The sequence below is a fragment of the Hirundo rustica genome, chromosome 11, assembly GCF_015227805.2.
Source record: "Hirundo rustica isolate bHirRus1 chromosome 11, bHirRus1.pri.v3, whole genome shotgun sequence".
Taxonomy (NCBI): Eukaryota; Metazoa; Chordata; class Aves; order Passeriformes; family Hirundinidae; genus Hirundo; species Hirundo rustica.
Genome location: NC_053460.1, coordinates 4486672 through 4499143, shown reverse-complemented (window position 1 = coordinate 4499143; position 12472 = coordinate 4486672). Strand labels below are relative to the sequence as shown.

At 45.2% G+C, this 12472-nt stretch overlaps 1 protein-coding gene across 2 annotated transcripts in view; it reads left to right on the top strand.

Annotated features, from left to right (window-relative positions):
- CMIP (c-Maf inducing protein) overlaps nt 1-12119 on the top strand; it is a 129761-nt gene extending 117642 nt beyond the window's left edge. The window contains exons 15-21 of one of the 2 annotated variants that reach the window (XM_040075342.2): nt 1368-1484; nt 2866-3006; nt 3944-3991; nt 4716-4862; nt 6340-6445; nt 7539-7609; nt 10481-12119. In XM_040075342.2, the coding sequence (XP_039931276.1) occupies nt 1368-1484; nt 2866-3006; nt 3944-3991; nt 4716-4862; nt 6340-6445; nt 7539-7609; nt 10481-10534 (684 nt within the window). In that variant the 3' untranslated portion in view covers nt 10535-12119. The remainder of the gene's footprint in view (nt 1-1367; nt 1485-2865; nt 3007-3943; nt 3992-4715; nt 4863-6339; nt 6446-7538; nt 7610-10480) is intronic. The other variant, XM_040075343.2, reaches the window with a different exon arrangement.
- Nucleotides 12120-12472: the final 353 nt, after the last annotated feature.

Sequence of the window (12472 nt, the reverse complement as noted above, 5' to 3'; positions counted from 1 at the left end):
ATAAAGTTGGAAAAACACCCTGTTCTGAGATGCTCCTTACTTTACTGTCAGTATCAGTATTTTCCATTGCTCAAGAAAACCTCTAAAAAAAGTAATGAAAACTACATGAAGTTAAATCCCTTTTGGCTTGGAGGTTCACATTTTTAAAGGCCACCTGAGCTGATGGATGCTTAAAGGAAAAAAAAACCGTTTTCTGTTTTTCTAAAGAGCTTGCTGGTAATGAAGCCATGATTCACATAGAGTTGACCTCATCATGTCATGGTTGTGATATTTTCAGCAGTATTGAACATTGTGCAGGCAATGCCATGAGCCAGCGGGGGCAAGAATGTATTTACAAGGTTATTGTAGAGTAGTGCTGATGTTGAGTCCACATAATGGAGCTCTTCCTGCCTAGGCTGTTGGAAAATGCAAATTCTCACGTAGTGCTCTGCAGCAAATGGTCAATCAGCCCTCTGGGCTATGAAACAAGACTTTCTTCTAGGAACCCAGACTTCCCTGCGTTTAATCTCGAAGGCTTTTACATTGGAAATAATATGACCAACTTCTTTTCTGACAAGAGACATACCTGATTTGTACAAGTGGCTTCGCCTTTCTGCCGTAGGTGTTACTATGTGATATCACACGGTGCTTTCAGGAGCTTGCAGGGAGTCTGCAGAACAGTTTTGTCAGCTCAAGGACTCAAAGGAGTGTCCACCAGGGGATGTTCTCAGCAGTTCTTTCCTTTCAGGGAAAACTGAGCAAAAGAGAAAGCAGGATAGTGGCCCAAGAGCATGAAAACCCTTGAAGTCATCTCTGACTTAGTGGTCAAGACTGCCAGATTTTCTTAAAGCAGCCCTTCCTTCCCCAGTCAGGTCCTGTCTGTTCATCCTGACCAGGTGATTTTGTCTGTCCCCACCCCTTAAGCAAGGCCAGCAGATTGCCAGCAGCACTGCCCTTTACCTACCAGCCCACCCAGCCCACCCAGCCCCTGCTCCCCAGCTGGCATTTCCAGAGAAACCGAGGCGCGGACATTCGAAAGCAAAATCCCGGTGGTTCCCCTAGGGCTGGGTTCATCAGGTTACTGGGAATGGGGGCAGTTGCACAGCTGCTCTGATGTTTCCTGGGGAGCTTCTATCAGGCTGTCAGCTGGGCTCCTTTATGGAGAAAAACTTCCCAGTCCCTCAGATCTCACTGGGCATCACCTTCTTCAAAAAGTCACTTCCATTCAGCAGTAAAGCTGTTGAGACACTGCAGCCCTAACTGTAAAGAGGGCCTTCATTCCTTTAGGTTTATTGCAAATACTTAACACTTTTTGACTGCTTAACAATATCCCTTCCAGAGTGTTTCTTAGGCCTACACCTCTGATTTTACCTCTGTTTCTTGAATAGGTGCATATTTTAATGGGATCCTGCTATAAAACAAAGAAGTTCCTGCTTTCACTGGCTGAAAATAAATTGGGACCTTGCATGCTGCTGGCTTTGAGGGGTAACCAGACAATGGTAGAGGTAAGCCCTAAACCCATGTGGTCATAGAGGTTTATGAGCAGTGTTCAGGTTCACAGTGCCTTTCCCACAGGTTTGTGTTATATCAAACACCAGCAGTGGGTGGTTGTGCTTTTCTCAATGAAGGGGAACAGAATGATGTTGTTCTGTAGATCTGAGTGTGAATTAAATGAAAGGTGGGTGCATGAATTTTTGGAGAAAGAGGTTGTTTGCTGTAATGCAGCTGGAGAGATGAAGGTAGGAAATAAATGGCCATGGTGGTGCGGGCTGTGGTGAGAGATCACAAGGCTTTTCCATGATGAAGTGCCTGATTCTTGTATTGCCACCTGCAAAATGAACAGTGCACAGGAAAGGCCTTTATAAAGCCTTATTTTCTTGCAATAATACACAGTTTTTATGCTTGTGATTTGTTATTTTTGTTGTGCTAATAGTTTATACGTATTTTTCTGGGTTTCTTCAGAGAAGTTTCTTGATAAATGTCATTGTCAGCAGAAAGAGAGCGGATAAATAGATGGAAGGAGTTACAGTTTTTCATTGACTTAGATCTGTGCATGCTAATTTAATCCAGTAAATAAAGGAGCATGCTGAATGCATTTGAATATAGTGTTGCTGGGGATTTTTTTTTTCTTCATTAAAAATAATTGAAATTGTGGAGGGAATAAAAGCTTTGCATTTTAATTGCAATGGCATGATACACAGCTGAAAGGAAAGGCAGCGTGGAGGGGTGGCTTGTGTCTTAAATCTGTGTGACCCACTGGAATAATCCCTTGGGATCTGCCTTGCTCCTGGCAGTCCCTTCCCCAGGGTGAGGTCCCAGTGAGGTGGGGGATGTCCTGGCCACAGCAGTGAGCTCACAGCAGCCTCTCTCGGAGCCTCTCTGCCCTTTACCCATCTGCCTCGTGGACTGGGTACACCTCACACAGAAACCCCAGCACTTAGGGATGGAAAATCCAGCCCTTAAGGAGCTGCTTGGCTCTGCTGGTGCTGGTGTGCAGTGTCACAGCTCTGCCAGTGCCCAGCCCATGGACCTGGGCAATATTGGATCGATTGTACCTGATCTGGAGAGGGCTGGGGCATGGAGCCATCCCCCAGGTCTGATGCAAATAATTGCACCTCTCAGTCAGAAGGAATGAGCACTAATGGGAGGCAGGATAGACAGGCTGGCTTTTGGAGATTACACTTCATTCTTTACAAATAAAAAATTAATTTCATGTGTTGGAAGGGCCGTAATTATTGCTATGATATCCTCTAATCTAACCTCCATAGTGCATGCTCTAAAAACTTACCCAGGAATTTAAACCACCATGCCCAGTGTAATTAGGATATTTGAAAGAAATGGAATGAAAGCCCTGCACTGACCACTCTCCTTTTGTTCTGCTGCTAGATTTTGTGTTTGATGCTGGAATACAACATCATTGACAATAATGACACCCAGCTCCAGATCATCTCCACCCTGGAAAGCACAGACGTGGGAAAGAGAATGTATGAACAGCTGTGTGAGAGGCAGAGGGAGTTAAAGGAGCTGGTATGTCACCCTGCACATATTGCCATAGCACTGTTGGGCTCTGTGCTCTCCACAAATGGAGGTACAAAAGAAAGACAAGCAGGGTGTGAAATTCCCGGTTAACAACAGGATGGGAGCAGTCCTCAGAGGATTTCGCTGTGCATATATATACTGTGTGATATTTACTGATGTGACTAATCCCATACTATGTTTATGAATGATATTGAATAACCTGCTTAGGATCCGTGTGAAGGGATAAAGGTGAAACCCTGCTGTCTCCAGATCTTAGGAGTCAGCTTGTCAAATTCTGCCACCTTTTGACATATGAGTAGCAAATGGTTCTGGTGCTGGCCAGCATTTCTGAATGCTCTGGCATTCCCAGCATTTCACTGAGAAGGTCTTTAGGTCTAGTTCTTAGAGCTAGAGCCTATAGAAAAAGATTGTTCCTAATTTTAAAGAGAGGATTATCTCTGCTATTATTCTTATCTACAGATTTAAAATGGACCTGCTCGCATTAGCACTTTTTCACCTGTGCAAACATACCCACAAACTTCCTCTTCCCTCTTTCACGTTTATATTTGTCTTGAACCCCTGCTCCCAGCCTGAAAAGTAGATGCTTTTTTTGAAGTCAAGCAGATTTTATCAGCTGCGCCGTCCTAAGCCCTTTGCTCGCTTTTGCCCAGCATTTTAAAGCTGTTTCCTTTAAAGTGAAAGTAGCCAAATGCTCACAGGCTGAAGCAGACAAATGGCATGAAGACCCACTTAGCTGTGGTTAGTGGGTGTCCCCTGGGGAGCACCAGGCACACTCAGAGCAGGGAAAGCAGGGCTGGGGTGGAAGGGCTGGCAGGAAGCTTTGAAATGGGAGCAGGGTTTGCTCTAGGGAGGAGCTTGCTGTACTTCAGTGAGTCTGAAATGCAGAATGGCAGCCCGTTTGACCAAAATATCTTCTCTTTTGCAGCAAAGAAAAGGTGGCCCCACAAGGTTAACGCTGCCATCCAAGTCCACAGTAAGTTAATCATGTCAATAGAGAAACAAGCTTTGTCTTTCCATATTTAAACACTTGATTTATGTTTGCCATGTGTGCACGGTGGTTTTGGGCAGTTGAGTGGGGAGCCATTCCACTTGCTCTGTCAACACAACTGGAGTTTACACAACTAAGGGCACATTTCTGCTCTTGGGTCTGTGCAGCAGTTTCCAACACCAGCAGCAGGCTGTCACATTTATAGTGCTGCTCACATTTGGAACGGCAGCTCTGGGGGACAGAGCTTTGCATTACAAAGGCAAACTTCACAGTGTCCAGTTCTGGATTTTAGTCATGGACGTCTCAGAGACCCAGCACTTTTGCATTTAAGGCTGGTGCAAACCCAGACTAACTTCACTGAGGCCAGGTAACGGTGCTGAGGACTTGGTGGTTAAATCTTGATGATGTTAAAGACCCATCTTCAGCATTTGCTGTGACACTGAAGCCTTTGTGTCTCATTAAGGATACACACGCAAAGGACATTTTTGTCCTAATGTTTGAACAAATTTTTCCCAGGGTGTGTGAAGCAACGCTGCCACAAGAGCCCAGCTGCTTGCCAAACAAACAGAAACTGCTCTGTGTGGTTCCCTGTTACTGTAAACAAGTGGAGCAGTTGTGCAACTCGCTCTGGTTACCGGTATCGGTGACACCGCGCGCTTCCAGGCCGGGCAGCCGCGATCTCTCTGAGCAATCTCCTGTCTGCTTGCAGGATGCAGACCTGGCCCGCCTGCTGAGCTCGGGATCTTTTGGGAATCTGGAAAACCTCAGCCTGGCCTTTACCAATGTGACAAGTGCTTGTGCTGAGCACCTCATCAAACTGCCTTCGCTCAAGCAGCTGAACCTGTGGTCAACTCAGGTGAGTGCTCTGCAGCCTGAGACTCAGAGCAGGAGCCGGTGCTGACTAATTCTGAAATTCCACGCTGCCTCAGCACAAGAAGAGTGTGTAAAGAGGCTTGCTTAGATGACTTTGTCCTCCTGTTATTTTTACAGGGCCTTCCTGTGGTTTAGCTCATCTTGGCAGCTGATTTTTTTTCTCTTTGCCCCTTTTTTTTTCCCCTCCAATTTTTAATTTTTTTTTTTTTTTTTTTTAATTATAAAAGTGTTGCTGCTACCTTGGGCTGAAAGTTCCAGTTGGGCATGGTTGCTACTGTGTACAGAGTAGAACCTGTGCTGCTGTTCATCTGGGAGATGCTTCTGCTTTCACCCAGTTAGGATGAAAAAATTATGCTGTGCAGCTCATGTGGTCAAGCAAAGCCCAGAGTCTGTGCAGTTTAGGCAGTGACTTGCTTAAAAGCTGATGAACCCAACAGCAACAAAAAGAAACTCAGATAATGGATAAGCAGAAGGAAATTACAATGAGAATGTGATTACTTTGTAAGCAAAAACATACCCAAGTTTACTGAACAAATTATTCTGCTGCTAAATGAAGGAACTTCAAAAATTAAATTTTTCTTTTATGTTTCCCTGCTGGTTTTGCTCTCTGAGGTTGTCCACTGAATAGGTTTCCCCATTTTCTGTTAGCACCTATTTGTAGTGCTCTCTGAAAATATGATGATTGTCAGTGCAGCCACAAAAAGCAGCACTTTTTAAACCAAAATGTCATGTAAATATTTTGGTTTGCTTTCCTAACTACTTTGTATCCCACAAATACCCTTTTTTGTATGGGGAATATGAAGCAGAAACTGATTGCTCGCTTCTTTTAAGGCTGTTTGTATCTCCAGATTTGCCTTAGCAGTGTAACTTTTGCATTTGAAAAACTTCCATGCTTCTTGTTCAAAATGAGTTTGATTTCACTGAACAAAGAGCCTGCTTTTTGTGTGGGGTTTCTTTTTATTAAAAAAGGGAGGGGAAAAAAAAAGGGTTTAGATTCCATTTTATTTTGCGATATCCTGGTTTCCATTAATCCACAATTTAGAAACGGCAGAAACCGAGTGGGTCAATAGAACAATTCCCAATCAATAGCGCATTGTTCTTGAGACCAAAATAGCTAATTAATACCACTTGCATTGTGCTTTTTTTTGTGTGTGTGTGATGTGGTTGGGAGCTGGCTGAGCCTGCCACAACCGTGGCGTGTAGCCTGGGCGGGAGCCCGCTCGTACAGCGTCCATCCTTCAAAGGCACCGCTCTAACGGAGCGATGGCCTGTGGTTAAACGCGAGCGACTCGCTTCATTTCTCCCTTCCCCGCTGCGGGGCTGGGATAAAACTCTGCTTTCTCCGCTGCCGTTGGCGGCTGAGCGCGGCTCTGAGGGCCGGGTGCGGCCCGCGTCGGTGCCGCGGCTCTCGCGCGAGGCGCCGCTGCCTCGCCTGAGCCGGCTCTGCTTGCGCCCCGCAGTTCGGCGACGCGGGGCTGCGGCTGCTGTCCGAGCACCTCACCATGCTGCAAGTGCTCAACCTGTGCGAGACGCCGGTGACGGACGCCGGGCTGCTGGCGCTGAGCTGTGAGTGACCAAGAGGGGCTGGGTGGGACGCTGGGGTGGCTCCTCGGGGCGTTCCTCTGGGTTCGGGCGGCTGGTGGATCGCTCGGTGCCGCAGCGCTGCTTCTGCAGCGATTCAGGACGCGCTGTGGCTGTGGTTTGGGTTTAATCTTCCCTCCTCCCTGCCCAGTCCTGTCCAGCTGTGGGACGGTGACCTGAGCCTGATGGCACCGGGTGGCCTCGTGTGGGCTCTGTCCTCCTGAGCCACACTCTAGATTTGGCTTCTGGTTTCACCGATGGCACCTGTCCCACCTCACGTGGTGACCTTTTGCCCAGAGACTTCCCAGATTTCTTCCTACGGGTATCCCCTCTGGGTGGGACCTGCCTTTGTGGTGCAGGAAGGGAAGATTGCAAAACCATCTGGCGGCTTCTCACTCACTTCAGCAACTGTGTGCAGCGGGTTCCGTTCTCCTTCTGGCATGTTCTGTACCTTCGTTTTTGGGGAGGTGAAACTCTGCCTGTTCTTAGTTTAAACAAGGCGAGGCAGAGCAAGGCATCCAGGATTCCCTGAGCACTGAGAGCTGCTCGATGTGCTGGAATGGAACTGCCTCCTGCACCCAGCAGTGCTTTACAGACCTCACTGCTGGGCCTGGAGGGCTACTTTAATAGGCTTGATCCTACACAGACGTGCCAGACAGGCCAGTAGTTATGGCTCATCTGAGGAAACTATTCTAGTAAATCCTGGAGCCTAAAACGGGAATGGGGGGGAGGAGAGGGAGGACTGCCAGATCAGCATGTGAGCACCATGCAGAGCACTGAGAACGGGCACTATTCAGAATAATGTGCAGGAAACCGATTATGAGAAGTTGACTGAACTGCTTTGAAGTCAGCAGTCTTAAACATTATGCTTAATGGCCCTTCCTAAATAGGGACTTTTTTCCTGGATGAGGGCCCAAACAGCTGTTTATCCATTTGTATTTCTATATTTTATGCTATTCAGCTTTTTCCTGGGAGTGCTGCACATAGTCATGCCTTGTTTATGCTTTGACCTACTGTAAGCATGATATTTTAAGAAAATGCAGCATGATCATAAATGTCTGTGTGTTTTCTCTTTCAGCCATGAAGAGCCTGTGTAGTTTAAATATGAACAGCACCAAACTTTCAGCAGATACCTACGAAGATCTCAAGGTATTTGTGAATTGCATCCTCTAAAGATGAGAAGTAGCTGTAGCAACATCATGGTGGTGATGCCAAAGGCAGGGAGAACTGGTCCTGTGGAGTGGGTAGCATGAAAGTTATCTGGAGAGGGTGAAGTGGATTATTTTGTGGATTTAATGACGGAAAGCAGCATTGTGAGGCTGCTGGCTTTGATGGACGCAGGAAACATTTAGTATACTGAATGGAGAAGTATGAGATAGAATCAGCAGCTCAATCTTTTTGCCTTTGCCAGTAAAGGCTTTATCAGTAAAAGTTTCATAAATAGAAGCATATTATATTGGTTATTTGTGATGAGGATACAGGGACAGGTACAATCTAGTGCACGCCATATCCTATACTGTTAACAGGACCAAAAGTAACTTGGGTGAACAGTATCATGAAGCTTTGATTTGGAATGCAAAGGGGGAACTGAAAGCATTGAGGAAGGTGCAAATTTATCTTGACACCTCTAGGACTGGAATTGGGCTCTGAGCAGAAATGTCTGCACAGATGCCCAGTTCTGAAATTGGACATGTAATGTCTGGTTTTACTGTGAGTTTATAACCACTTAGGCAAAATGGTGTAAAGAACCAGGATGTGGCCCCAGGTAGTTTCAAAGCTTGCCTGAGATGTGTTGGCTTTCATGACTTCACGTGGACTTTGCCTTCATTCTGGTGCTGTGTCAGTCGCATCTCCTGAAATCTTAGAGACCCAAGGGCTCAAGATGAAACTTGACATTTGCTGTCTTGGATGTTGAAACAGATTGGGCTACGTTTACTTAAAAGGTCACAACCTTGGGTTGAGTTTGGAACTTGAAGCAAGTCCTGTAACCGCTCTGCTTTCAAAATTCACTGCAAACATCTATCTTTGGTTCTGTCTGTGGAGCCAGGGCTCCCCCAGGGACTCAGCTGCAATGCTGCTTGCATGGAGTTTTCAAGATCAAGTTTTAAAAACTTGTGTCACAATTGTATATGCAAAGAAGTCCTTGGAATTAACAGCTGGCTTGCAGATGGGTTCACACAATGGAGCTTGTATCAGGCCCCAGGCATTTACAGACAATCAAGGTCAATGCTGTATTTGGCCTAGGGCTCTGAAATCACATCTATTGAAAGGCTCCCCCAGTCCCACCCCTGCTTCTGAGCCCCTTTGCCACCCACTTCTTGCTGAAACTCCCATTTTCCTAACCAGTTCCCTCTGCTCTGGTATGGCATTAATAGTCCTTAGCAGCCACACAAGAAAGTGGTTTGTCAGGGCGAACAGCAAAACTGCCTGTGAGCAAGTCCTGGTGATTGCAAAGAATTCAAAAAGCTGTGAAAACAGGCCAGGCATCACTTTTCCCCCTTTCACCCCTTCACTGAGATTTATCTTGGTGGCCATTTTTTTAGGGCTCTGTGTGTGTGTTCAAAGGTAGTCGTTTCTCTCCCTGGGGCACAGGGTTGTAGGTTTGTTAAGAACAGCTCAGACTTCAAAGAACATATTTTTGATACAAATCTTTCCTTCTTCTCACGTTGGTCTGCAAGAGCATTTGGGGCACAAGCCAGCGATGACATTTCCTCTCAGCTCCATCCCCCACCCCACTAAACACTCTTGCACACACACAGACACCCACATATGTACCAGGCAGGCTGAACCAGACAATAAATAAACACCCACTACTGAAGTCATTATTGCCTAACTGAAAAATTATTTGCTGGCAGTGTCTGTAGGATTATGAATAGCTCTTATCAAAATATGCGTGCACATAAATCAAGGAGTGAGGTAATAATGACTCCTAGAAACTTCCAAGTCCTCAATTATGCCCTGGCCTAATTAAACGTGTTTATTTGTTTTTGAGAAAATCAGCCGCGCAATTATGGCCAGAGAGCGCGGAAAGGGGATCGACGAGTAGGAGCGGCGCAAACAGCCTCATGTAGAGTGATCCAGGAATGATATGGCCAAAAGCAGCGGGCTTGTGGAAGGGAGATCACAAAGACACCCCAAAAGTTGCTGATGCTCCACCAATTGTTTTAGTACATGGAGGGTAAAATGAGCAGCGTGGAGGCTGAAGGAGGAGCGTGTCTGTCTCTGCTGCAGTTTGAGCTCGCTGCCTTAATGGGGAAAGTTGGACAGACGCGTTTTGCTAAGCATTCGCATAAAAAATGAAGATCAGGGGCTGGTCTGGACCTGGTGGCTGGTGCATGTGTTTTAGAGCAGGTGGGATTTGGTCCCTTGTGTGTCTGTAAAGGCTCAGCATCGTGTTCCTTTGCCACACCCGCCTGCCCCAGCCCACTGCTGAGCTCAGCGCTGGGCCCACGCCTCTTCCTGCAGTTGGTGGTTGACAGATCAATCCTAAGTTTGCTGGGAGGTGCTTTGTCCCTTTCTGTAGCCCTCCTCCGGATTTGGATACCACCCCTGGATTGAGTAGGTCCAGGGATTGTTTCCACACAGGAGCTCCCAGGCCGGAAAGCTGTGTCTGCCCTTTCCCTCTCCTGGGCTGCCTGTCGTCCTCACCACCACTGGGGCTCTGTGCTTTCCTTGCCAAGGGGAGGAGCTTTCATCCTCTTTTGGGAGCCAACGTTCAAAATACAAGTACAATCTTCAGAACTGCACAGGTTCCAGGCTTGCTGTCACACAAAAAGTCACAGGACACAAAGTTTTACCTACCCTGGGCAGCCAGTCATCAACACCAGCAACAGCAGGGCAAAGGTGCTCTCATTCCCCAGGAAGTTCTTTCACCTCCCACTTCCCTATTCCTCCTCCAGTTTCAGATACCACTGCTCTGTTGGATAAATACAGGGAATGATCCCACACGAGAGGTGAGACAGGAACTTTTTACCTGAGCCCTGAACACGTTGTTAATTCTGACCTTTCCTCCCCTCACAGGCAAAACTCCCCAACCTGAAGGAGGTGGACGTCCGCTACACCGAAGCCTGGTGAACTCTCCCTGCCTCCGACTCGACTCTTTTGCTTCTCATAAGAAGGAAAAGATTTTTAAAACAGACAGATTAAAAACAAACAAGAAAATAACTTTTGGCCAATTCCTGTAGAGCAGTGAGTCTGGGGACTTGGTGGCAGGAGTTGTGGTTGTGGGGTAGCGGAGTGGAGTTGTGTGTGTTGGGAGGACGGGGCGAGCCTGGACCCCATCGGATCCCTTCAGCTTTGTGATTTTGGAATCAACGTAATTTAAATCGAAAAGGAAGGCAACAAACAAGCAGAAAAAGGACTTTGTAGCAGCAAGAGGATTATAAAGAGGAAAAAAAAAAAAGACACCTTTGTGGATTTTATTTGCCTTTGTGTTTTATGCCGTGTGGAGAAAAAAAAAAAAAAAATATTCCTTTGTCCTTACTTGCCTGGGTTTCCTTGGCTGGCACCCAGCCAGCCAGAACTCCTGTTTCACCAGTTTTGCTCCAGAAAATCAAACTTCAAAAATCTCAAGAGAAGAAAACCAAAACCAATATGATTTTCACCTCCCCCCATGTCCTTGCAGTTGTTATGCAAAGTAATTATGTTGTACATAAGATTTACATAATGCACCTATTTAAGAAAATGGTTCACAAATAACAGGTCTGGGACCTGTCTTTTATTTATGAATTGTTAATTCTTTACCCTTTTTTTGCGTATAGTACTGTATAAACTAGTTTGCTGTCTTGTTGTTATTATTTTTTTTTTTTTTTTAAGGAAATGTCCTCCTCGAAGAATTGCCTTTTAGTAATGCAAACTGTATTATACTCCCTCTTTGTCAGCGTTCATCGCGTTGTCTTATTGATTTCAAAATGCCTCAAATGTTATCAAATAGGAAGGAAAATCTTTATCAAGGGGGGGCGTGGTTGTTGGGGGAGGGGGTGCAGGGATTAATAAAAGTCACAATTCCTTCCAGAGTCTGAAACCTTTCTTTAGTCTTTTAAGCCACGGCAGGTTTAAGCACGGGAGACGGGGACAAGGCGTTCATTTTGCCAACGGGGCGTTTGCAAACTGTAGATTTTACAAGTTGCCTCCGATGTTTTCTGTTTACGTCCGATATTTCAAAAAGAGAAAAAAAAAGGAAAAAGCTCTCCCTCCACTTTGTGCATCGTCCTTTTCTGTTTTGGTTTTTTTTTTTTCCCCTCATTCCCTCCCCTGTCCTGTGCCCCCCTTCCCTGCCCTGTTCTGTGCACGCATTGTTCTGCATGTTCCTCTGGGGAGACTGAGGAAATCGCGGTGTTGCTGATCCGATAGCTCTGACCTGTCTGTAAATGTGACTGCTACATTTTTCAAATTCCACAGTTGCTTAGAAGATGATTTTTTAAAAATTTGTGGTTTCTTTTATAACTATGCTGTTGACTTTTTTTTTTTTTTCATAATGAGCCTTCATTGTACAGAGCTGCTTATTTAAAAAAAAAACAAAACAAAAACAAAACAAAAACAAAAAGTTTTTTCCTCTGTTTAACACTTTTATTTTATTCTTCAGCACCTCAAGGTTTCACATACAGCCAATGTAATTTTTTATATAAATATATATATATATTTAATCTTATTCAATGGAAAGCCAAGCTTTTTTGTTCAGGTTTTTTGTTTGTTTGTTTTCTTTTTTTAAAGTTTGTTGCTATGTAGACAACCCCATCCCAAATGATGTTGTTTTTCTCTTTTTTTCTTTTTTTTTTTTTTTTTAAATAATGAAACAGAAATTGAGTCTTAACTCATGTAGTGTGTCAGGTTTTTTTTTTTTTTCCCCCTTCAAATCCCAGACTGTACGAAGATGCAGTATGGGAAGGAAGAAGAAGAAGAAGAAGGAAAAAAAAAAAAAAAAAAAAGAAGAAAAAATATGCCAACATTTTCCTTAGCACTGTTGCTTTTACCAATGGTTTACTACTACTGTTCTGTAGCTGTGTACAAAGA